Source organism: Agelaius tricolor, unplaced genomic scaffold (genome assembly GCF_023055355.1).
Source record: "Agelaius tricolor isolate 1412-34295 unplaced genomic scaffold, bAgeTri1.0.p SCAF_23, whole genome shotgun sequence".
NCBI classification, from domain to species: domain Eukaryota; kingdom Metazoa; phylum Chordata; class Aves; order Passeriformes; family Icteridae; genus Agelaius; species Agelaius tricolor.
The window spans coordinates 8,908,914-8,933,718 of record NW_027269283.1 but is presented as its reverse complement, the minus strand read 5'-3'; the positions used below and the strand labels follow the sequence as shown (position 1 = coordinate 8,933,718).

The following is a 24,805-nucleotide window of genomic DNA, read 5'->3' as shown; positions in this document are numbered from 1 at the left end:
CCCGCGGAAACCAACAGAGCGTTCCGAGCTACAGGGAGGGCCCGTGGAGGCCCCAGCGAGGATGAGGGGTCTGGGGTTTCTCTCTCAGGAGGACTCTGGAGGAGCTGCTCAATCCCTACAAATATGTCAGGAGAAGGGACTCTGGAGGAGCTGCTCAATCCCTACAAATATCTCAGGAGAAGGGACTCTGGAGTCCCTGGGCCTGAGAGAGGCTCCTCAGTCCGTACCAATATCTCCAAGGAGTGGCAGAAAATGTTGCCGGACTCTCTGTAGCAGTGCCCAGCAATGGGACAAAGAGAAATGGCCATAAACGAAAACACAAAAAATCCCACCTGAACCTGAGGAAGAATTTTCCATCAAGGGTGGCAGATGACTGGAACAGCTGCCCGGGGACATCGGGCAGTCTCTGTCTCTGGAGACATTTCAAACCCACCTGGACACATTCCTGTGCCACCTGCCCCAGGTGAGCTGCCTGAGAAGCAGGGTCAGAGCAGGTGATCTCCAGAGGGCCCTTCCAACACCACCCATGCTGTTATTCCAAAATGAGACACTTGGTTACAAACCATGTACCAAAACCAGGTTTTATTTCACAGCATCTTAATTTCACAGAAGAAAAAACAAACAAAAAACCCCAAAACAGGCTACAACTCAGACTTTTAAATAATGGAATATGACAAAACTAGATGAGTTTTTGTTTACAGGAAATGTACAGGCTCTTCTCAAGAGAGTTCTCCGTGCTGAGCCACCCCAGCAGCACCTTCACAAAGCACCGAGCCCCCCTCGGTGTAAAGCTGTTTCTCTTCAGAGCAAGAGGAGTTTGGCTGTGCAAACGTGAACCGGCAGGTCTGGCTCTGGGTCCCGCGCTGAGTTTGTGAACGCAAGGTACTGAGAGTCCTTTGCCACATGGTGGCAGCTTTTAGGTGAAAAAAGAGAGATTCCAGCCCAGGGCTGCGAGCTGCGCTCTGGGAACGGCAAACCCGGCGGGCAGAGCAGCTGGAGCTGGGGGAGGATCGCTGCAGAAGGGCTGGATGTCCCTGCACGCACACAGGTTCCTGCAAAAGCCCCAGGCTCTGGGCAGCATCACCCCAAACCCGAGCTCTGCCAGACACAGCTGGCACAGCCCTCGCTGCCCTGCGTCATCCTTGGCTTCCCAACTCGAGTGTGTGCCCGAGCCAAGGGCTAGAATAACTGTCAGACAACATTCAGCTTTCTGTAATTTAATGCTCCTTTATCCCAATTTGTTCTCCTGGAAGAAAACAAAAGCTTGCCGGTTTTATGACGTAAACCCACAGGTTCTGGGAGTGTAATTTCAGCCCAAATGGCCACTTGAACTAGACAAATTTCCACTGAATACAGACTGCAATGTGTTGCAAACCAAAGTGCGTTTTGTTCCCTCAGAAAGTTAATTTTGTTACAGAAAAGTCTTTATACACTAAATAAAGAAGTTCCCAGAGAAAGACACGTTCAGATTTCATTCATGCCAATCAAGCTGTTCTGTAAGAAATTTCTTTGCTCTGTTGTACCTCTGGCCCCTCCACAATGCCTTGGGAAGTGGTGGAGCACCTCAGCTGTCTGCACCACTGTTTGCTAATTTGGAGGCTCATTACACACTAGATGTTTAGTACATCACTATTTCTGCATGCAAGGACAGTTATATTCAGTAGAAAGTTTAACTAGTAGGCAGTTTTTTAAAACCTTTTGGAAGATATCTGGCAAGCTTATTGTCTAAGCTATTAGCTACATCTTACTTCTGGAGACTGGAAAGTCCTTCTGTGTTAGAGAAATCACAAGCATATTAAATTTTACACAAATAATTTGAAGCTACATACAGCTGAACACAGTTACAAAAGGTTTGATAGTCACTGTAATTATTATATATGAAAAATACACTTTGAGCCCCACTCTGAGAGGAAGGGGCTCCAGTAAAGTTTGCTGCAATTCTAATGAAGCCAAATTAGCTTCAGACAAAACACAGCTGAAGAGCAAGGATTCAGCTTTGGTTTTGGCTACAACCAATATTTAATACAAGGAACAGGAATTTACATTACTTACATATTGGATAACAAGTCCCTGACCTCAGCATGAGGTCTGGCAGTTTATAAATCAAACTTAAATGACAACTTTCTCAGTTGGAATAACCAAGTATCAGTTTTGTTCCTTGCAAAGGGACCCAGTAACTTGTATCAATAATATTGCTTCAGAAAATAAATCCAAGAGCCAATACCACAGAAGGTTCCATGTGTAATCAAGAATTCATTCCCAACCTGGATACTGTAAAAATAAAGGAAGGAATAAGCCAAGGGGCAGAGAAGTTATTAGAACTCAAGAGAGCTGCTGGGCACCAGCCAGTAGTGGCTGCTCAGATGTGCAAGAAATGCCAGTTTTATGAGGACCATCACAGTGATGCAACGCTTGGAAGAACAGAGAGTAAAAAATGTAGCATTTTAAATACCGAGCATGCTTTGTTTCACTGGCCTCAGTTGGCAGCAGTAACTCTACTGGCTTCATATTTGCTCAGATAAGACCATCTATAATACAGTCAATCCTAAAAAAGGTGCTTATTTCAGGCTACAGAACAGAGAAACAAATAAAACCCCTAAATTAAACATTAGACAGCAAATTGCTCTTAGTCAAGTGCTCATCTTCCACTCAAGAGTGAATTAGGATGGCAATCACTTGCCAGCTACCTCACTCAATGTGTGGTACTTCATGACAGGTTTTCAAACCAATTTTCCTTCTAAAGCAAAATGTATATTTTAAAGTTATTTATAGTAAATAAATTGAAATGGAGTAATTTCAATCTTGCTACTTATAGATCATAGAATAGATGCCCTGTATATTATTAGTGCAGATATACTGGAATTGTTTTCCTTGTATGCAAGGCCAATGCAGGTAAAGAATAAATGGCTATACAAATTCAGGATTCCCCACTAAATAACAGAACTAACTTAAAAAGCACTGGTACCAGACCAGCCAGTTTTAGGCACATCTTTAAAAAAATAAAGTATGCATTTCATTAATGTAAAAATGTGAGAAGGTTCTTAGAAACATCTGAACTTTATGGTGCACTGGAATGGAAGTGATGTTCTTTCAGTTTCAAGGAATACAATAAAGGCTTAAAACAAAACAAAATAAAAAGAACCAATACCATAGTATTCTTCATAGGGAAGAACAGTTTTAGTAAAACCAGGAAGATAAATAAGGAATAATAAGCAGCCATGACAGCTGACTGGTGAATATTTGTGCTTTAAATGTCCAAAAGAGAACAAAAGTTCAATAACTCTTCTCGTACCATGCCCCAGATTTGGCATCTGTGTCCACAGACCTCGACAGTTCCCATCACCCTGCAGCCTTCCCAACGAGCTGAGCCAGTGGCAGCTCCACAGGCAGCATCCTGGGGTGGGATCCCAGCACAGCTGGATGCTGGCTGGGAGGGAGCTTTGGTTAAGACTGTTGTGTGAGCCGTCTGTAATGAGGTAAAACTTGGTTTTCAGGGAGATACAGAGCCAGTTCCAAAGCCACGAGGACGGTGAATTCGAAACCAATGAGATCCCTCCTGTTGAATCTGAATCTCTCTTCTAGTTTCTATCACGGTGGTAACAAAACAAAACAAAGGAGGGGAGAAAGAATCAGTTAATCCAGGTGATTTCAAGGCATTGTTAGATTAAGTCTGTGATGCACAGCCTGAGCTGTATTTTCAGAATCAAACCAGCTTATCAGCTCAGCTGTGACACCCACACAACTGTTACTGCTTCTCTGGCAAACATATACAAGTGCAAAAATAACTTCACTGGAGGATCAGTAAGATACTAGCCTGCACCAGGCAGATAGTTTTAATGAATTAAAAAAAAACAAAGCAAGGAAGAGCCCTAATGAGACATAAAACTGGCTGAAAGAGCTGGTCTTCCATACAAGCATGTGCCACTGAAAACTTTGTATTTAATCTTTGCCTATGAGCTAGGGAGGAGGCTCTGAGAGCAGCTGGAACAAGGCTCATAGCACTTACATCTATCAGGTGTTTCACTTCGTGTTTCCTGAGGTCACTGCTGATCTTGGCTGCCAGCAGAACACAAGCACCAGCGCACAGTTTGCGGTTCTGTTTGTTGAGCTTGCCTTGGAGGACGAGCTTCTCAAAGTAAACGTAAGCCATGGAGACAGTCACTGGCTCCAGACTGCACTCCTCACTCAGGTTTCTCATCTCTCTCTTTAAACTGGGAATAGGAGAAAAGACAGCCCCCCCAAACATGACAGATTTTATTAAATGCTGTAGAAATACTGGAACTCAGAGGAGCATATGGGCAAGACTCCTCTTTGGAAAACCAGGACAAGTATTATCCTAGAGTGGAAAAGCCCAGCTGGTGCTGATGCACAAACTGATTTCACCTGGCTGACAACATCCACTGTGGTAGAACAATTCCTCAGCTGCCCATAAACACCAGAGCTTAGCTGCCTCATTGACACACAGGCTATTGCTGTAGGATTTCTTCTGGGTTCCCAAACTGGTTTGTGATTCAGATCATAAGAGTGAACCACTCTGACCTACAGAAAACCACGGCAGAGCCCTGCAGATGACAGCAGCTGCTGCACAGAGACCTGTCTGTGGACACCTTGTGTAAGAGCCAGGTGTGAGGGGAAGGCAGCCTGCTTTGCACACTCCCCACACAGCCAGCCCTTCACCTCAGCATTCAGCAGGCTTGGAGGTGGATGGCTCCTGTCAGGGCTACCATCCACACTGCAGCTGCACGATCTCTGCAGGAACACACTGCTCTGAACTGCTGCAAAGAGGAGCATGCAGGACTCAGACAGGACAGAACTGCCCAAGCAAACCTTGCCCTGGAGCTGAGCTACACCCGGCCCTGGTGACTCAGCAGAATCGTGTTCAAGCTGGCTATTTCAACAGGCTCTGATTGCATCAAACACCAGCAAGATTACAGCTCTCTGAAGGTGCAACAGTGCATCTTGGTGAGGAGCAACCAGATGCATTTACTCAAGGATGAGAAATTCTGTGTGGCCTCCACAAAAAGCTTTTCTTTACCAAGTCTCCCCAGATCGAACACTCTTTATCCTACAATCTTGTTAGGGTCTGTGGTCATCAGTAAGTCTGGTAATTGAAAGGCAAAAATAGCCAGAGGGCCCAGAAAGCCAATCCAGTTGGAGGGGATTGCACTGCAGCCAAGCAATCAGGTTACAAGGGTTTCTTTCAAAGCTAATGCTACTCCACTGTTAATTGGCTCCTAGTGTTAGTACACCACAGTTGGTGAAACAAAACCCTTGAGGTGGAACTTTGAAAACCAACTGTTACCCCTTCTCAGCATCCTAAAGATTCCAGTACAGGGCTGTCATCCTACAAGTCAGCTCAACTGACAACAGGAGATTAGTGTTTAATCATATATGCTATTAATAGAGTTAGTATTTGCTGCATACAAGTGCAGCCTCAGACAGTGTGGATGATGTCCTTGTTACTCAAGGCTTATTTCTTACCTCCTAATTTTGCTCAGTGTCAACTTGATATGAGGAAACTTCTCTCTAAAGGTTTCGTTCATATCCTTTTTAAGGTCTGAGGGTTTCACATACTCTATGACTGTAGTCTGAAATGCAAGAAGCAAAATTTATCATTTGTCTTGTGAACAGGACTGACAGCCAAACAACTCTTCCAAAAACACTAATGCAAAGGCAAACTTGAGTTTTATTATTCACAATTTAACATTTCTGAAATGTCCCAAAGTTGAATCCCAACTATAGACAAAGTCTTTAAAAAACAGTAAGCAAATGGTTACAAGAAGTAAATTACAACATGAAGACAGGTTGGCCTTTCACAAGCTCAGTGTACAAACTCAACTGTTTGTATTTTTCCTAATCAATTATCAGAAAAAACCACTTTTTCTTCCTCAAAAAAAAAGCTCTTTATAGGAGGATCTGTCAGGGAGTCTCTCCTCTTTCAGGTATGCCAGTCACTCACCATGTAGGAGGCAAAGATGAGAACACGTTTATGTTTTCCACAGGGCCACTGAGGATCATCCAGAAGATTTGGATCATACTCTGCAGCTTCTCCAGCTTCACTTCCTGAGGGAATGAGGAAAGCACATTGGGTCACCAGAAGAAGAGCTTTAAATTCCCTGTTTCCTCCTTAAGAAAGGTTTCAAATAGCAAACATTAAGTGTTGGCAGATCTCAAAGTACAGGCAAATTGCAGCTACAGGCACATGCTTGCATTTCATAAATGTCCCAGTCACAAATTAGAACAATTAAATAAACCACACAAACTCTTTCTCCACCACACACACATCATGCCTGACACACCATTTTAGATTTAGTGCAAACTGAGTTTGCATCTACAAATTTACCCAGAAAACAACTGCCCAACACTGAATTCTTCTGCCTGTCCTTTTAACAGACAGCAGAGTTATGTCAGATTTGCTCTTTTACACAAGAGAAGGGATTCTTGGCACAAACTCTGGCTTATGCATTGTTACTGTGCTAGAAGGCAAGGAGAACCACCTGGATCCACGTACACCAGATGTTTCTTGGTGAGAAATATAAAACTTTACATTCCCAAGGAAAAGCTTTGTGCCTCCTGAATGGCATAAACAGAACTAGGTCAGATATATGGAGGCTGCAAGGAGTTTGTGGAAACCTCTGTCCTAAGGCTCATGATTTGCACTGCACTAAGGAGCTGCAGCACCTCCATCCCTACAACACTGACCACCTGCAGTTGTCTCAGACAAATCTCTGCCTTTTCTGCTGTGTGCACCAGTGATGACAGAGCTGCCTGCTGTCCTTACCAATGTCTGTCCCTGCTGGTATTGTTTTTGCTGTCACAGGTTTGTATCTTGATCCAGGAAGACTCCGGGGAGCACTGGCTCGACAGGGGGGAACAGCACCGTAGGCGTCGGCTTTGCGAACAACCAGAGCGTTGGTCGGGTACAGGAATTTTGCATAGGACACAACCTGAAAGAAGAGAAAGTTGTAGTGGTTATGGAGGGAAATTTCCTGAAAAGCTCATTTCCAGACACCTAGGATTTTCCAAATCAGAGTCCCCTAGAGTCTGTGTTTGGGAGTGGGGAGCTTGGAACTGTAAGACAGGAGGAAGGGAAAAGTTGGATGAGGCGTGCCTTGTTTTCACAACTTTAAAATGAAGAGATGTAGAAGATTTGGTGGGATGGCAAAGAAAAGGAGAGAATCACAATTAAATTCTGGCATTATAAATTTAACTAAAGCAGTATGAATTTCATCCATATTTCAAACAGAATGTCACTCACATGTTGCCTCAGATAGCAAAGCCAACTCAATTCTCCAAAAACAGAGGCAGAAGCAATAAGAAGCTTCAGCAGCCTTTTCAGAAGTAGCATTATCACAAGCCACAATTTCAAACCAGGGGTCTGCTCTGAAAAGCCACAGTTCTCACATAATGGACAGCAAAGCACTGCACAAATTGATTTGTCTCAGCATGAAATGGTCCTGGGGTGAAAAAATACATGTCCTTACCTTGCCATCAGCACCCAGCTCTACTCCTTCCAGTCCAAGCACCATCTCAGTAGATACTGAAACTCCCCCAGAAGGATGTCGCTGTTTCTGTCCTTCCATTTTCAGATCACTAAATGCAGGTAAGAAAGAGCACTATTACAGAATGCAAGCCCAGCTTCCCATGGTAAACACCAGCCAACATCACCAGGTCAGAGTTCTCCTGTGTGGAAACAAGCCAACCCCTCCATGCCACCTCCAGGAGAGCATTAGTTTTTAACTACTCTTTTCAAAATGTGGAGATGTTCATTAACTAAAGAATCAGATTTCATTTCAGTTTAACACAAATCTACCAATCTGCCTATTGAAGGTTTTAATATGATCTTTCTGCACAAGACCACACCATTCCCAACCTTCTAATGTTCAAAAACATAACAGCAAAGTTGATTTACATTACTTGTTTTCCAGGATTAGAAACCTGCCTTTCAAGAGCAAATTTGCAACCCCTGTGCACCCAAGCTCAAGTTCAGAATGAAGCTTCAAGTCTCTGTGTCAACGATGGCAGCACGTGGCTTTGTCACCAATATTCCAATACAAAATCCAGTTTTCAAATGAAGAACTGCCTTGCCAGCTTGCAAGCAGAACAGCACAGTGCTCAGAACTGCTCTGAAATAGCTCCAGTGACCTTGCTGCCTTTCTATTATGTGGGAGAATATTTTCCCATCAACTATTTTTATGGCATGTATTTGCATACAATACAATTCCCACGACTAAGCATCCGTTTCCTTTGTCCATAAGTTACTGACAGGACAGAAGTGACAACACAATTGTTTTGCCAGAACAGAATTAGTGTTTTGTATGGTATATTTGTAGATAACAGACCTTCACAGAATGGACTTAAACTTCACAAGGGACTGAAGAAAGACGCAGGGAAATCCAGTTTGTGGGTTTTGTTTCTCATAAATGATCATACTGACAGTTGTAAATAAAAATGTAGTCCAAACACTAAAAGCAGTGTGAATCAGTCCAAACTGTTTCTGCTTTTCTTAGGTTGCAAATAGTGACATTCAGGGCTTAAAACTGAGAAACAGAAGAACATCTTTAACTTATTTAGGTGCAAATTCACTATGAAACCTTGAGAATTTCCACTGAAGGCAACATCACCCTTCCCTGAAACTCCCTGTGCTTTTTTCCTGACACCACTGTTGGTGGCTCTAAAGACAGTTGATTTCTGACCACTCCAGGAGTATAGAAAACCTACCCAGCAGCCAATCACATTATCTGTTCAAAGTTGATTTCAGAGATTTCACAGGACTGGAGTGCTTTAAAATGTGAATAAACACTGGAAGAAAAGTCTGCTTTTTCCAGTATTTTTCTCTTGGAGCTGGAATGAACACTTTGACACTGTGGCAGTGTCTGGTTTTACAGCAAGCTCTTGTCCTTACACATGAATGGCAGGTTGAATAGGCTCACTTGCTTCAGAACAGGAGACACCAAGCACACTCATTTCAGGAGATCTCTTGAAACAACAGAGCAGACATTTCAACATTTCCCAGAGCAGCTGAAGAGGCTCACCTGATCCGTAGCCCCTCCCCGTAAGGTAGGATAGAAAACGCCACGCACAGGGTTCGTTTGGCACAGATCAGCACTATCCTGGAGCAGATGGGGAAAGATCAGGGTATCAATTAAGATCCAGAAGTTACAAAGCAGCTTTTTATGGGGTATTAACACAAGGCTCTTCTTATCTTGCTCTGCAAGTCATAGATACTGCCATGGATTTAACATTTTCAGAAAGCAGCAGAAGAGCAGAGGTTTAACATTGACCCTGCAGGTCCTTGGGGCTCTCTATCAAACCTCAGTGTTTAGGACCTGCCATCACCTTGGGAGCAACTCAAAGGAGATCCCAGTCCTTAAATATATATCTATATTTATGTAATTTTTACATAAACCTTATATTCTACATTTAGATGAAACCTCACACTTCTATTAATAATAAACATAAATGCAGCCTCCCTTTCTCTTCTGCTCAGCAACTATGAGCCAAGAATTTGGCTAAACCAAGCCATTCTCCTTAATGCCTTCTCCATTTCTTCTCCATTCTCAGCTCTGACCTCTCTGTGCCAGAGATAAAGAAAGTGAGAGAAATAAGAAAAGTGAGGGAAGAAAAGAGAGAATGATTTAACCTCCTCAGAGTAGGATGGCAGAATCATCAGTGTATTGCTGCAAATGTAGCAGATATGAGCACCTACCACTTTTGACAGAAGTCTCAATAAAGCTAACAAGGCCCCAGGGGCATCCTCTAATTCTCACTGATATTAAATGTCTCACTGCATGGAACTGGAGGCTGCTTCCTACTGCACACAAATACAGGGGGAACCTCAATCTCCACATGTTACCTGCTGTTCTTGGTGTCATACTGCCTCATGTTCTTGATGAAGTGCATCTTCTTCAAACTTTTGTGTCTCGGAGACCCAGATATATGCTTGGTTCTGCAATGATAAAAAACAAAAACAAAAAAAGCCAAATCTGTTAAGTGTTCTGAGAAAAATTCATGCCAGTTGTATGATCAGATGGCAGCACTAGCATGCAGGACCTCAGATATTGGCGTGGAAGAGGGTGGAGGGAGGAGAGGACTGCATGCAACGAGCTGAGGTTAATGCTGCTTTTGAAAACAAGTACCTTCGGACACTGGCATATTCCACTATGTCTTCTAAAAAGTCTAGAGAGCAGCGCTGGGAGATAAAACGCCTTCTGCAAAATGCACAACACCACGAAGAGTGAATAGCATTAGTTCATGGCCTCTGAGTTTATGAACTGCAACAGATCTATGAGCTCTTAGGATGCGTGGCAGGCTTTCTGGATTTTTGTTTTTATTGCAAGAGTGCTTAACTAAGAGTTTAAAATTCCTTAAAAGGCCAAGAACTTGTCTCCCCCTCTAGGACCCTTGAAGTACATATTTATACCAACTTCATCAACAAGACCATTCATTATCTGCCACACAGAAGAATGCCTACCTATAAGTTAAACACCTAAAAAGCTTCCAAATACTCATTTAAAATCTGGCAAGAATGTCACAAAAGGATCCCTCCATCAAGGCAGGGGAATCAATAATTTTCTATCAATTTAAGCTGAGATACAGGTACATCTGTATGATGACCAAACATCTGTGTGCATTCTCCATTCAGAACAGCTGTCTCCAGCTCCAGGAGTCAGCAGACTGAGAGTCTGTGGCTGCAGCTCAATAAAACTGACAGATCTCTCTGAGAAACAATAGAGAGGGTTATTAGAGGAAGCAAAAAGTATTTGGCATCCATGTGAAGTCCCAGAATGGAAGATGCAAGAATAATAGTAGGGCTCACGTGAGTTAGTGTAACAGTAATAGGATATTACGTTCAAGCAAAAAAAAACAGACTTTGCCAAAGTAAGATGCATTACTATTGTCCAAGTCAAGTCTTTCTTTGCTGGTAGAGATTTACAAATGAATTGTGCAACTCTGACTGCAATTTCTATAGGAACAATGCACTCTGCCAGCAAAAAGCTGACACTACAACTATCAGAGTCTGTATTTTCTGCCTTTGTTTGAGCACGCATTATGCTACACTTCCAGCACAAGCCATGTGCGCTCAAGCCCAAGGTTTTCCTCCCAAGTAAGACAAGAACTCAACTAATGGGCAGTGCTGCCATGGAACTCAATGCAGAAGCAGCACAACAAGCCAAAAGTCACAGGACTCTGGTTTGACAAGACCCAGCTTCTGGAAAAACAAAACAAAACAAAAAAAAACCAAAATAAAAAACAAAAAGTCAAACCTCAAGCTGCAGCAGAGCAGACTCTCAGCTGCACTGTTCAGGCACTCTTAAAAGGAAGTAAAGCTCAGAACTCAAACAGGTAGGAGGATGAAAAATTAAGTGTCCCTTTCTGCAAAACACAAGGGAGACAAGCACTCCCACAGGACTAACACCTTCAGTATTGCTAGAGACTGCCTCCTACAAATCCACAGCCATTAAGGTGCAACTGGAGAACATTCCTGGCACAGCTTCAACACCCTCCACCAGCACTTCAGTTTTAAAATTATTACTGGTTTGCTGCTTTTCAGCAAGAACGGCACAGGAACGTTTAACACTTTCACATTTACACAGCTCTCCAGTCTAATCTAGCATCTAAAGTTCAATAAAAAACCCTTGATGAAATGAGGAAGTAACTGCAAACCTCCTGGCTCTAAAGCAGTTGGTAACATCCACAACCTTCCTCCCCTCCCAGGGGAGACCTGGCTGGATGGAGACAGAAAGACGCCGTGTACGGCAAGCAGAGGGAAAACACAGCTAATGCCAGTGGGCACTGGTACAAAAAAAACACACAGTTCTGTTCAAGGATGCTTGGTGTGAGTAACAGGATGGATTGGGACAGCCATGGCTAGATCCTAACTCCTAACTCCATGGTGGAGGCTCAGCCAGGGTGCTACACCTTCTGAACACCCCCTTGTTTTCTCAGGAACAGGGACAAGAGTGCCAAACACCTGAACCGAGAGCAGATCTGGAAGTAAAACCCTGCTGCAGCGAGGGGAAGATCCCACCCCTTGACTCAGAACCACAATGACTCATCCCCACTCTGCCAACAGGAAACTTCATTTTTAGCTACACTTGTAAATAATTTCTGCCCTCAGCGAAGCTGTCACCTTGGAGGAATCCCTGACGCTGAGCCAGACGCTCTCCCTCAAATCCCAAAACGGGGTGTATGTAAAGAATTCTCACTAACCCAGACTACCTGAAACAGTTTCTAGGCCCAGCTCAACACCTTCCAGCAACACAGCACCCTCAGCACGTTCTGAGAGTCACTAGTGCAGTACTTAGAGAATGCACCAAATTCTGACACTTTTTGAGCAATCTGCACTTATAAATATGCACACACACATATATTTGCTTTAGTTTGAGTGCTCTTCTCATGCAGCCAACTCACACTTGCACAACAGGCTGCACTGGGTCACTCCAGTGACTGCTAACTTTGATGACAAAAAAATGTCAAGTCACCTATGCTGTGCTAAGCAGCTTCATCCAGGATCCACTTCTTGCTCTGGTCCATGGAATTCAAAGGATTTTAAGTGGTTTACATAGTGTGTTCGTTGCTGGAAGCAACCTAAATACTAAGAATACCAACATCTCTACAAATACTGAGTTATGTTATGCAGCCTTACCCATTTGTGACCTGGCAATTTGCAATTGAAATACCCAATATTAAAATGTTCATGGGTTCCATGGAGCAGGCTGTAATTCCAGCAGAAAGTCCAAACGTGCCTGTTTGCCAGCACCAGCCACTGCTGTGACAAGCTATAGAGGGTTTGGGTGCTTGCATGTCCCTGACCAGGAGCTCATTTTTGGGTGCTTCCCAGCCTTTTATTTCAGGAGCCAATAAAGCCAAAGCAGGACACTGCCAGATCATTAAAACAGCAACTGTGTTTACAGAGCCAGAACCTCGAGGGGACCCATCAAGAGCAAAAACACACAGAGCCCATGCCCAGAGATAAGGGGCTATCAAGCAGAGGAATTCTAGATTACGCCTTGGCTCCTTATCTCCATGTGCACACCCGGGCTCACACAATCCAACACTGCTGCCAAATCCCTGACCAGCTGAACATGCACTTAAAAAAGCCCACAAAACCCCCTTGTGTTTGGGAAAATACCCAACAAATTATCTTCAGAGCTACATTTTGACTCCTGCCCAGGGAAGCAGTAGCCAGCCCACACATTTGTTCTTCCTGATGGATCTCCCACTGAGGAAACTCAATGTTTGAGTGCTTCCAGCTTCAGAGCTGTCCTCTCCTGGTCCTGACTGAAACCCTCTGCAGAGGCTGGACACTGGATAAGCAGCAGTGGGATGCCCAGCCCTGAGGGTGACACAGCTCTGCAGTGCTCCCAGCAGGACAGGACACAGCTAAGAGCAATCTATGTATAGCAGTGGTAATCCCTACATGTCCTGTCTGATGAATGGAAAGAAGAAAGCTTGTTAAGTCACAGCTCCAGATTAGGGAACACTGACCTTTCTGCTGGCTTGCCAAGAGTTTTCTCCCTCCTCCCACTTGCACTGGGCTACCTGCAGACACCCAGGAGGACAAAGATGTTCCTGCAGTTGGAAGTGTGCAAGTTCTTCAGCAGGTACTGAATGCAAGGGATGCTGGCCTCGTGCTGTCAGATGTGGCTTGAGGCACAGACAAGCCTTGTCCACTCCTGCTGCTGGGCCACTAACAGTCCTCTAAGGCACTCCCTTGGGCAGCATGGCCCTACTCTGCACTCACAAATTCTGCAACAAACAGCCCTCACAAATCCTCTTTTAACCCCTTAAAGTGGGGCCTTAACCCCCAGTACTGGGCCTGACAGTGGCCAGTGGTGCAGCTGCCATTTGGCCACTTTGAAGCTCCTTTCCATTTTGTCCTTCTGGCTCCTACATTTCTGCCACAGCAGGTGAACTGACCAGCTGGCCTCCTGAAGGGTCAAACTGAAAGCTTCTAAAATCTCACAGTGGTTCTCCCCCAGGCTGATGAACCCCCATCCCTCTCAGGGACATCCCTCCCCAGACAGCCACAGTTCAACCAACATTCAGACATTTCCACCAACACAGCACCCCGAGTTCATCCTACACTGTGATCTCTTGTTCTCATCACCCCCAGGATCACCAAGCCCTGCATCAGGACTGTTCAAAGATGCTGCCAAAGCTGCCCATCCTCCAAGGGGCCCAGCAGCATGGATTTGTTTCCATTGGAGCTGCATCCATGGCCCTGCAGATGCTGCATGCACGCACAGGCACACACCCCAGGCACTGGGCTAAAATTAGCAGCAGGGCTGATACCCTCTGCTGCTCTTTAGCCATCCATACTGCCAGCAGATGAGTGGAATGGGGGAGGTCAAGGATTTTTAATTACTGTGGAAAATTAGGGCCTAATAGAATTCGGTTTCCTATTTCTCACTTGAGTTTTATTTTAATATGATGTCCCTTTCTAATGTCCTTTACAGGCCTCAGTATGATCACATTTGTCAAGAGGTTGAGTTATTAATATAACAAGGACAAAAAATAATTTACTGGTTTTTGGAAGCACTAGCTTAAAAACAACTGTCAAAGGTAATTTGCACAAGAAATCCAGATCCCAAATCCTGTTTACAACAGGAAGACATACCTGTCAGCTTTGTTTTTCCAAGATATATTTTAAAGATTAAGTTGTATTGTTTTCATTCCTTAAGGCAAGACAACAAACAGATATGAACTGTGCTTGGGCTTCACTCGGTAAAATCCAGGCATTGGGGGATTAAGAAAGCTACTCCCTGTATTTGAGCTTACTTTTTAGCAGGTGCCATTCCTCCTGCAGCCCAGGAGACATTCAGGGATTTCAGAGTGTGTGAGTGGGAGCATCCCTGTTCTGCTATCAGTGCCCTGTGCCTCACCACCCTCGGCGCTCACACTAATGAGTTTCCTGCTCAAGAGCAGATTGAGTACAGCTCACTGGGAGCAACAAGCTCTCAGTAATTAAAGCCAAAAGAAACCCAGACTGCATTTACACTGAATCACATCAAAACCGTGTCTTTGGTAAAACAAATGACTTCTCAAAGGATCTGTGTCATGAAGAGCCCAGCATTGAGCAGGCCATTTTCATGGCTGGATGGTTTCAGCTCAGATGCTCCTTGAGAGGCAGAGAAGAAAGAGACTTTGCATCACCAAGAGTATGTGCACAGCTCAGTGCTCCTTCCTCACAAAGTCAGCTCTCGCTGTTTTATGGCACCACAAACATGCATTTGGATTGCAGGCCTGTCCCAGGAGCTTTCTGACATTTAAGTACCAGCTTGCCAGACAATAAATACAAGTCTCACAGCAGGGCTAGTTTAACTTATTCATTTTAATCTTCATTTTAAAGGATGAACTGAAATCAGCCACATGAGTATGAAAAATACTTTTAGGCTACAGAGCAGGTCCCTCTGTGAGAGCCCAGGATGAAGGAGGAGGCCCAACTCCTTCAGCTTTGTGTTCCTACTCAAGGTTTGCTTGCAAAATTGAAAGGGCACCAGGGGCTTTCCCGCTGGTCCCAAACAGCCAGGAGAAAATCCTGCACTCCTCCACCAGTAAAGCCACATGCAAGGGAAGAATGTGTCACACAGCCCGTGGAACAGATGAGAATGAGCAGAAATGAAGTGTAATTTGAATGAAGGTGGAGGCCGAGTAAGTGGGAAGCTCACTAAGCCTGGAGAGTTTTAAATACTAATAAGGAAAGAAATTAGATAATCTTCACAGCAGCTGCTACTTCATTGCTGATTCACAACCACATATGATTAAGACCCAATAGAGAATGAGCTTTATATTCATTGAGTTTCATAAATCACATTGTTTTGGTGCTCAGAGTGTTTAGACAATGCAAGGAGAAAATAATGCCTTCCAGTAAGCATTGTGAAAGCCCAGCTGTTGCAACAGAACCACCAAACCAGATGTAAAGTTTGCTGTGCCCACAGCCCTCTCCTAAAGCTCACTCCTAAAATCCCTGCTGCTGCTCACAAAGCATTCACCACCAGCATTTCTCCAAATTTCTCCCAGTTTTGAAGGTGTTCATAGCTCACCAAGCTGGCTGCCCCCTGTGCTTTGTGCTCTGCTTACTCAGCACTGCACTGCTGACCAAAACAGGCACGTGAAATGCAGAGTGTGTCCTTGATGACACTCTGGGCATTATGCTAGAAATATTCATGCACTTCACTGAGAGATGATGCTGTCATTTCATCATGTGCCTTGCTAAATAAAAGCCTTCAGCACAATAAACTCCCAAGCTGAAAAAAAAAAGGGAGAAGAAAAAAAGAAAGAGAAAGAGAGAAGCTCTTAACTGGGAAGGAGAAAATTAAAACTGGTGACTGGAGGAAACCAAATCAAAGTGAGTTTAAAGAGGTCCCACAGTGTTTTTATGGGCACCTGGATTTTTCCATTTCATTAGCCATCCCCTTCAATGCACAGCCAAGAGGTTGCAGCTTTACTAGGACAAAATTTTATTCTTAAACTGCAGCAGCCACAACAGAGCAAGGGCAAATCCATCCTTGCAGTTGAGCAAGCAGCCCTGACCAGCAGCAGTTCAGCCCACGCTGTGGGGACCCCAAACTGAACCAGCTGCCAGGTCTGCACTTGGTACCACCACCTGAGCAAGAGCAGGCACGAGAGGAGCACTCCCTGGAGAAGAGCTCCAGGATCACAGCCTCAGCAATGGGGTCAGCTGGCAGCAAGCTTTGAGTTTTAAGGGCTTGGCATGTCTTGTGAAACAGAGGGCCAGCTTAAAGCTCTTCCTTTAACACCTTTTCAGGAAATAGGTAAATTCTCTTACAGTAGATTACAGTAACTCCAGGTGAATTCCTGTTACAGTAGGTTAAATACACAACAGCTGTAAACCAAAGGTCAGCAGTTTGGAGCTCTGTCTGAAGAACTGGGTTGCCTGAGTGGCTTTAGCAGAGCACCTTCCACCTGCAGTCACCTGCTTTATCAGCAATACCTTGTGCTCATTAAAGAGCCTAAATTTCATTGTGCATTTTTAAAACTCCAACTACAGAGCCAGACACCTTCAGAACAACCTTCAAAAGAAGGCTCAAAAATATCTTCAAGCTCGCTCAGCCTGACAGCCTCACAGCTTTAACTGGTTGACAGATGGAAAATAGGAGAACACAGTATTTAATATACCATATATCTAATATACTATATATAACTAAATCATTACTTTTAATATTCTATTCTGTAAGACTCCTATAGGACTTCCTCACTGGAGGTTTGAATGGGATTCCCAATATTAAGTTATTCTGGTTTTTATATTTAATTTGGTAGCATTTTCATTCTTGGCTGATGAGTCCTTGACTTGAAGCAAGACAACATCATTCTGACTACCCTCATCACCTCCTGCAGAAAGGAGCTCTGAGCTGGAATCCCCAAACCTGCAGCATCCTGAAATCCACGGCCAGGCCTCCTGTATCACTCTGTAAAGCTGCAGAATCCATCCACAGGTAAAATCAGCTGCAAGTGCAGTTAATTGTGCACAGACTACTCCTGCCTGGAGAGCAAAGATCTCTTTAAAGCCTCTGGACTGTCTAAATTGAAGAGGTCAAATGACCTTGGTGTTGGAAGTGTCTCGGATTGCCTGACCCAGACCCCATTCACAGGAGTGCACAGGATACAAGGACTTGGATGTTCTGATCTCCAAGTTTCCTGCTAGGCATACAACTCACTTCTTCTGCTTAATTTATCTGGCTGGGAATGTCCACAGGCAGCTATAAAACACTTAATAGTGGACACATGTAATTCACCTGCAGTCGAGGATATGAGAGAAATCTGCTGAAGCAACCTGGGGAGGAGACTGCAGCCTTAACATTCCAGCTGACTTTTAAATGAAGTTCAGGCTTAGAATATGCTCATTTTGAGCCTCAAGCAGCACATCCCAGTCTGCTGTTCACCTCTGAAAGGTCAAAGCTTGTCATCTTTGACAGAGCTCACTGCTTCCTGAAAGGCACCATGGGCCCAGCTTGTTCCAAATTTGGTTCAAAATTTAAACTCAGACTTTTTATTTCATCCATCTTAACAATTTCTGTTTATTAGCAGAGGGGTTTTTATAAAAATATTTATATTCCTTGAAGTGACAACAGCAGACAAGCTGACAGTAGGACAAAACACATTAACAACCATAAGTATAAAATCCTGACAAAGCACTTTTGCTTTTGCTGTTCCACCCACAAAACTAATCTGATCACACCTATGTCAGCAATCTGCCATCCAATTAACACTCAAAAGCAGAGTAGGTCCAGAGTGTTGCTGTTATCAACTACTGTTTAAACTCCCACTTTCAAAATGACCTAAATTTGCTGATAAATCAGAAATGACTGAGCTATCACAAACACTCAGTTCAGCTCCCTGACCACTGAACTCCAAGGACATTAAAGCATCAGTCACAAATAATTTAGTCTCTGTGTTTATTCTTAGGCCCAGCAAAATGCAGCAAATTATGGCAAAACCAGCTGCTTTTACATTAGGCTATAATGAAACCTCAGAAGCACAACAAGCATTGACATCCAGGGCTGTTTCCATTTTTCATGCTTTCATAACCTGGCTATTTCCAGGGCTCTCTGCTATCTGTGTTTCCCCAGAAAGCTCTGCCAGTTTCAGACCCAGCTGCAGAAATTCATTAGAAATCTGTGAATGCCGATTTGTTCCCTGTTTGCTGCCTCCCTCCACTGCTTTCTGTGAGGCTCGTTCTCTGAAAGAACAAAAGAACAGAGCAAGATGGAAAAGGAGAAGGGAAGAGGGATGGCAAGCAGAGCAGGCAAGCTGGTATAACACAGCATTGTAATTTAAGATCCTGTAAACAGAAGATTCCTTAGGAAAATCAAAGTGGAATGGTAAAGTCATTCAGTTTATAACGCTCAGCCAGCAGCACAATGAAACTGAGCACCCAGGTCTGAATGGTGCCTCTGCTAAGTTTCCATCCTAAAGGACCTGAGAGCTGTGGAGGAGCTCCAGGTTACAGCAGGTGAGCAGATCTGTGGTGCAGATCCTGCCTGTTACCAATAACCAGCCCCCAGCTCGAGCAGAGGCGCTGTCACACCCTGCCCTGAGCCACGCTGGCCGCTCTCATCGGCTTCTTGCAACCTCTCAGTCAAGTCAAACAAGGTCAAGTTTTGTAATAAAGCTCTGCCCCATGATACTGTCAGTAGATAGAGATGCTGATAGTAGATAGAGATCTCCATGGATCAGGGCAAGCCCCAGCAGGATGAAATTCCCAGACACGGCACAAGACTGGCCACTGAACACAGGCAGAGTGAGTCTGGAGACCCTGCAGCCAGTGATCCTCGTGCATCTGAGGGAAATTCCAAGCAGCTCTTGACAGTGACTCCAAAAGGACTCTGAAGAGAACAGCTGCCTAAAGTGGGCACCAAGGATGAAAAGTCCAGGATGGCAGAGCAGATTCCACTTCCCCTTCCCTCCACCAACTTCACTGGCCTGTACCTCTGCATGATGCAGTTAATGATCTAGAACAGCAACACTGCTGTATGGCAAAACAATTCTCAGATTCCCAAGCCCTGATAAAAGAAGATCCATTTTGTAATTGCAGATTTTGGAATCTTAGTTTGCAAACAGCTCACCCAACACAGAAGGGGATTGAGTAAAAGCACCATTGTCCCGAAGGACATTCCTCCTGCAATTCCCTGAATTATTCCTCATGTATTTCCAACAAGAAGAGATGCCTCTGCTCAGTGGGGATGGAGAGATATTCTGTCACAGACCAAAGCATGAAACTGTCCAGCGAAAAATAAAGAGGTAAGTCACTCATGCTGTTAGTTGACAGTGAAATTGTCATTACAGAGGGATGGCCCATTTCACCCACTCCTGTGCCCAGTGTGACAGGGGTGAGGTACATTGGCTCTAACACGTCTCCACAGGCAGCACAAAACTGTCCTTTTGTCAGAAGATGTGTGTGTCCATGTGAAGATGTGAATCTCCTGTCTGATGGTTACAGCAGATGCTCTTTTTCTTTCAAGATGAAAACCAGATGAACTCTAAATCACCCTCGAAAGTAGTATGCAAACTGATCAATACAACACTCCCTTCCAGCCAGATCTTCCATGGTTTATTTTGTCATTACTCAGACAGAAGCCTTTTGATTCCCTTGATTGCCTCTTGCACTTCTCTCTACCTTTTATTTCTGATTCATCATTCTTTCCAGCCAGATTGATTAGAATTACCGTAGTGGAACGGCTCAAACTTGATGCCAAAGAAAGAGGCAGGAAGGACATCAAGTGAGAAGATCCAAGGAATATTTTCTTAGTGTCCTATTGACTTGGCATGGGAAGGGGAAGGATGATCTCTCCAGAACTCTGCACGCACAGGCACAACGAAAGCCATATCCACAAAGGGAACTGTGCTTTGAAACTCTTGATGCAAACCCTGCCCTCAAGAGCTTTGCCTACAATATAAAAGCAATGAAATTAAACCACACAGCACCTCCTGTGCTGGCTTTTGTGGACCAGGAGTGCTGGGTAGGAGTTGTTCCACAGCAACACCCGCACTCCAGGCTTTCCTGCTCAACAAGCGGCACACAGCTACAGAATACAGGGCACCCAGCTGGAGCCACAGCTTCAATTTCCCCAACAAACAAGGAGGGAAAGGTCTCTTCCATGACAAGAAAAGGAGTAAGTGAAAATAACGTTTCAAGAGGAAAACACCCCAGGAGTGATAACACACGAGGACCCCCCACACTACTGACAAACAACTACTTCTCTTCAAATTCACCTCAACCTGCAAGCTGGGGATACACAGGACATCTCCACAGCGAGATGCACGCTGAAAGGGAATACCCATCAACTGCATTAGCAACCCCCCCAGCTTTAAAGCACGGACAACATCTCTATTTCAGCTCACTGACAATGCTCTCGAAGCCACTGTAAAGACCACGGAGACTTAAAGCCTTTGATACTGCTGCCTATCTGCAGGCTCAGAGGGCCAGCTCACTTTACAGAGCTGTTTATGCAAGAAACGGCCTGAAAAGAGTTCTTTCAGAGCTCAAATCCCCAAGATCTGAGCAAGAGCCTGCCTTCCAGTCGATTAGAAAAGCAACACTTTCAGCCTGACAGAAGTCCCTTGGAATCGCAATGGAAATCCTGCTCTGAAGGCCAGAGCATCCTCCCCCGAGGCTGACAAGTTCCCTGTGCACAAGCATTCATTAACACACAGTTGCAGAGACAAGCAGCACAAGAGCAGGAGAAGGCACGACACCAGCAGTGCAGGAAGCGCTCTGCCTAAGAGTGACCCTGGCAGCTTCATCTGGAAACAGAGAAATGCAGAAACCGGGCTGGGGAAAAGCAGAAGGCAGGGTTCAGGGTACCGCAAACCTGCAGACAGAGCCTCAGCGAGAGATCCCCTGCGCAGATCCCCCTCACCATCCGCCGCTGCGCCGGCCGGGGCATCCTCCGCGTCCCCGGGCCCGAGCGGCGTTGCCGAGGCGGCGGCGGCGCGGGCCGGGCAGCGCTCCCCGGCCGGATCCCCGCGCACCTCCGGCCGGGCCGCCGGGCCAGGTGCTGCCTCCGGGGGCCACCGCGGGGCCGGCGCCGCCTCCCGCGGCCGCTGTCCCCGGAGGCGCCCGTTTCCCATGCCCCGCTCCCCCCTCCCGGAGCCGCCGGCCGGCCGAGGGCCCTGGGAAAGTCCGGCTCTTCCCAGGCCCGCGGGGGGTCCCGGCGCTTCCCACGGCCCGCGGGGTCAGCGCGGCGGGGGCGGGCGTGTGGGCTGGCCCGGCGAGCCCCGGCCCCTCACTCACCTCTGCCGCTGCGCCTCCAGAGCGAAGCCGCCGCCCGCCGCGCTCTGCGTGGGGCTCAGCAGCCCCGGGGCGCCCGGCTTGGGGGCCGCCAGCATCCCCGGCAGGGCGGGCGGAGCCGGGGGCGGCGGGCACAGCGGGCCGCCCAGCAGCAGCTGCGGCAGGAAGATGCCCCCGCGGGCGGGGTCCGCATCCCCCTTGGCTCCGGCGGCGGCGAGCGCGGGCACGCCGGGCAGGAGCAGGGCGGGCGGCGGCTGGCATACGGGCGGCGGGGGCAGCAGGCGCGGGGGGGCTCCGGCCGGCTCCGCCGCCGCCTCTTCCCCGTCGCCCGGGCCGGCGGGCAGCGGCGGCTTCTCGGCGGGCGGGCAGGGCGGCCGCCCGTCCAGGGAGATGTTGTTGAGGAAGAAGAGGGCGGCCTGCCGCCGCCGGGAGTCGCCCCGCTTGCGCGGCGGCGGCTGCTCGCGGGGCGGGCGGGGAGGCGGGGAGCCGCACGCCGTGGCCGCAGCCATTCTCCGAATGAGCCGCGGCCGCCCGGGCGGGGCGGCTGGAACGCAGCGCGGCCGGCGGCTCGCGCGCCCATTGGCCGCGTCGCGCCCGAATGCAAATGAGCCCGGCGGCGGCCCCGCGGCCATTGGCTGCCCGCGCGAGGCCCCGCCCCCGGCCCGCGGGGCCGTGCCCGTGCTGGCGCCGCCGGCGGGGGCAGCGCCCGGAGCCCCGCGGGGACGGGGCGGCCCCGGCACCCCCCGACCCTCCCCGGCCTCTCCCTCCGCTCCCTCGGCGGTTCCCGGCCGCGGCCACCAGCCCACCGTGCCCCCGTGTCCCCGCACGACCACCCACCGTGTCCCTTTGTGTTACTTTCAAAAAACTTCTCCTCCCCTGGTGTCCCCACCCAAACCATCAGTAGCGCTGGTGGCCGCCTGTTCCCAAGAGGTCCCGGCTTTCCTGGAGGCAGGAGGGCACATCTGCAAAACCCATCGCAGGCGCTGAGCACGTCCAAGCGCTGCTGTAAAAGAGGATGAAGATGCCCTTGCTCCATCCCTGCAGTCTCGGAGCCGAGCCCGTGTCTGGCGGGGCTGGGGCGGACCCCGACCCGCCGGCCCCGGGGCGCAGACCCCGCGCAGCGCCCCGAGACTCACCCGGAGCCCGTACCCAGGGATGGATCCGCACGCTGGCAGCTCCTGAAGCAAAGCCAAGGCAGTGCTGATCCTGGGCCGTATATGGGCAAGGCAGACCCGGGGCTGGGAGGACATAAACTCAGTATTTATCTCCACAAAGTGACTCAAGGCATCTGTGCGCGATACGTTGCTTCCCGGACTGGTGTGTTTATACTGCACGGCACAAACATTCCCCTCAGGCACTTGAACCCATGTCTGTCACATCCCGGGATGATGCTCTGCCATTTCCTTTCCTCGGAGCACGCTGATGTGCACTGACAATGTCCATGCCACTGGAAGGGGAGGTTTGGGAGCTGTGCTGGGCGCGATGAAGCCTTCGGAGCTGAGAACAGCAGTGTGTGGGTGCTGGTGGCCTCTGTGTTCCTCTGAAACCGAAATGAAGCCTTCCCATGCTTCCCACCTCTCATGCCCTGAAGCAGCTTGTGCTCCCAGGCAGGATTTTGCCCACACAGTACATATTTTAAAGTACAGACCAAATCTGCCATTTGAGACGTTTACCATTGAAAGTTACAATTACTGCATTTGCAACACTGGACCCTCGGAATGGTGAATGCTTTTGCCGAATAGGCTTAAAGAAGCCACGTGGCAACTCTTAATATCACTTGCAGTCTACACCAACGATCAAACTGATGTCTGATGATATGGCCTGAAATATGAGCTCTGAGTAAAAGATGATAGGTTTTGAAACTGTCCTATAAAACACATACAGGTTCTGTGCCTTTTCATATGGCTGTTTCATAAGATCCTTTTTAGTACGCTGTTGCAAGTGGGCCATCAACATGCCTTATAGTATTAGTAACATATAATAATAATAATAATAATAACAATAGGATTAAGATAGGAGATGTAAGACAATGTTTTCTTGTAGGCTTCCATTAAAAATCCTACAGTGAAATACAGACTCTGCCCTTAAAATTCCAAGAACATGCTCAGCATCTTATACTATTCAATATAGGTCAGATTTTGAGCCTAAATTATTTGGCAGAACCATTTCATATCACAGCTGTGGAAAAAATAGTTTGGGATAAAAAGGAATTAAAATCCTTCCTGCTGGCAAGCTCATCAAATAAGCCAGGGGATGAATAGGCATGGAAACCTATCTAGGCTTGCTGCAAATAATTCTTTAGAACCCAAGACTGGATTTTGAAAAATAAATGTGTGGCTTTTTTCTCATTCTTTGCCTGTAAAAATAGCAGTGGGATGTAAATCGTCCCACTGAGTCAGCGCAGAGAGGAGCAGCCTCCATGGCTTAGTGGGTTGCTAACTTCAAAGCTGAATTTAGTGGTTGGAGTGTTGCTGCTGTTAATGTTGGGGAGCTTTTATCTGTGTCTGACAACTCACAGTGTTTGAGTACAGCGAGCTCAGCGCTGTGTTTCAGAGAATCTGATGCTAAAACAGACGAGTGGCACATCAGCATCCCTCCCCCAAAAGGCAGAGACTGGGTACAACCCTGAACAACCTTTTCTCCCTGTCTTCTGCAACGAGGGAATCCCTGGAGCGGGGAGGGAAGGAAGCCCAAGCTCACGAATGTTCTCTCCCTCATACACAGGGATGCTGTTCTGGAGAAAGGCTGGACTCTCCTCCCTTCTGCTGCACAGCAGCTTCAAGTTCTGGCTGAAGCCTTTTCCAGCCTGAACCACCATGAAATCCTGGACAAAGAGAAAGGCAGGCAGTTCTGCATCTACAACAACAATATTGCACAGATGTAAAATGTTACTCTGAGTCACCAATACTCAACTCACACTCATTTTGCTCTTGGAGTTTCTGCTTTACCTTAAAGGATGCCCTGGGTTGTTTGGATCCATGTCTGAACAGTCAGGGGCTGCTGGAATAAGGAGCTGGTGTGAAACAGGACAAGCCTGCAAATCCTTAT

At 46.8% G+C, this 24,805-nt stretch overlaps 1 protein-coding gene across 3 annotated transcripts; it reads right to left on the bottom strand.

Annotated features, from left to right (window-relative positions):
- Window positions 1-567: 567 nt before the first annotated feature.
- Window positions 568-22,287, bottom strand: CABLES2 (Cdk5 and Abl enzyme substrate 2). Of its 3 annotated transcripts, none has more exons than XM_071447077.1 (10): window positions 21,761-22,287; window positions 10,140-10,211; window positions 9,857-9,949; window positions 9,036-9,113; window positions 7,485-7,593; window positions 6,782-6,947; window positions 5,960-6,063; window positions 5,482-5,588; window positions 4,007-4,211; window positions 568-3,585 (listed from the first exon to the last, which is right to left on the bottom strand). In XM_071447077.1, exons 1-10 carry the CDS (start codon window positions 22,264-22,266, stop codon window positions 3,445-3,447), a joined length of 1,581 nt encoding a protein of 526 aa, XP_071303178.1. In that variant the 5' UTR covers window positions 22,267-22,287; the 3' UTR covers window positions 568-3,444. The 3 variants fall into 3 exon arrangements, with proteins under 3 accessions (XP_071303178.1, XP_071303180.1, XP_071303179.1); XM_071447079.1 differs by lacking the exon at window positions 21,761-22,287 and adding an exon at window positions 12,650-21,189; XM_071447078.1 differs by lacking the exon at window positions 10,140-10,211.
- Between the last annotated feature and the right edge of the window lie 2,518 nt (window positions 22,288-24,805).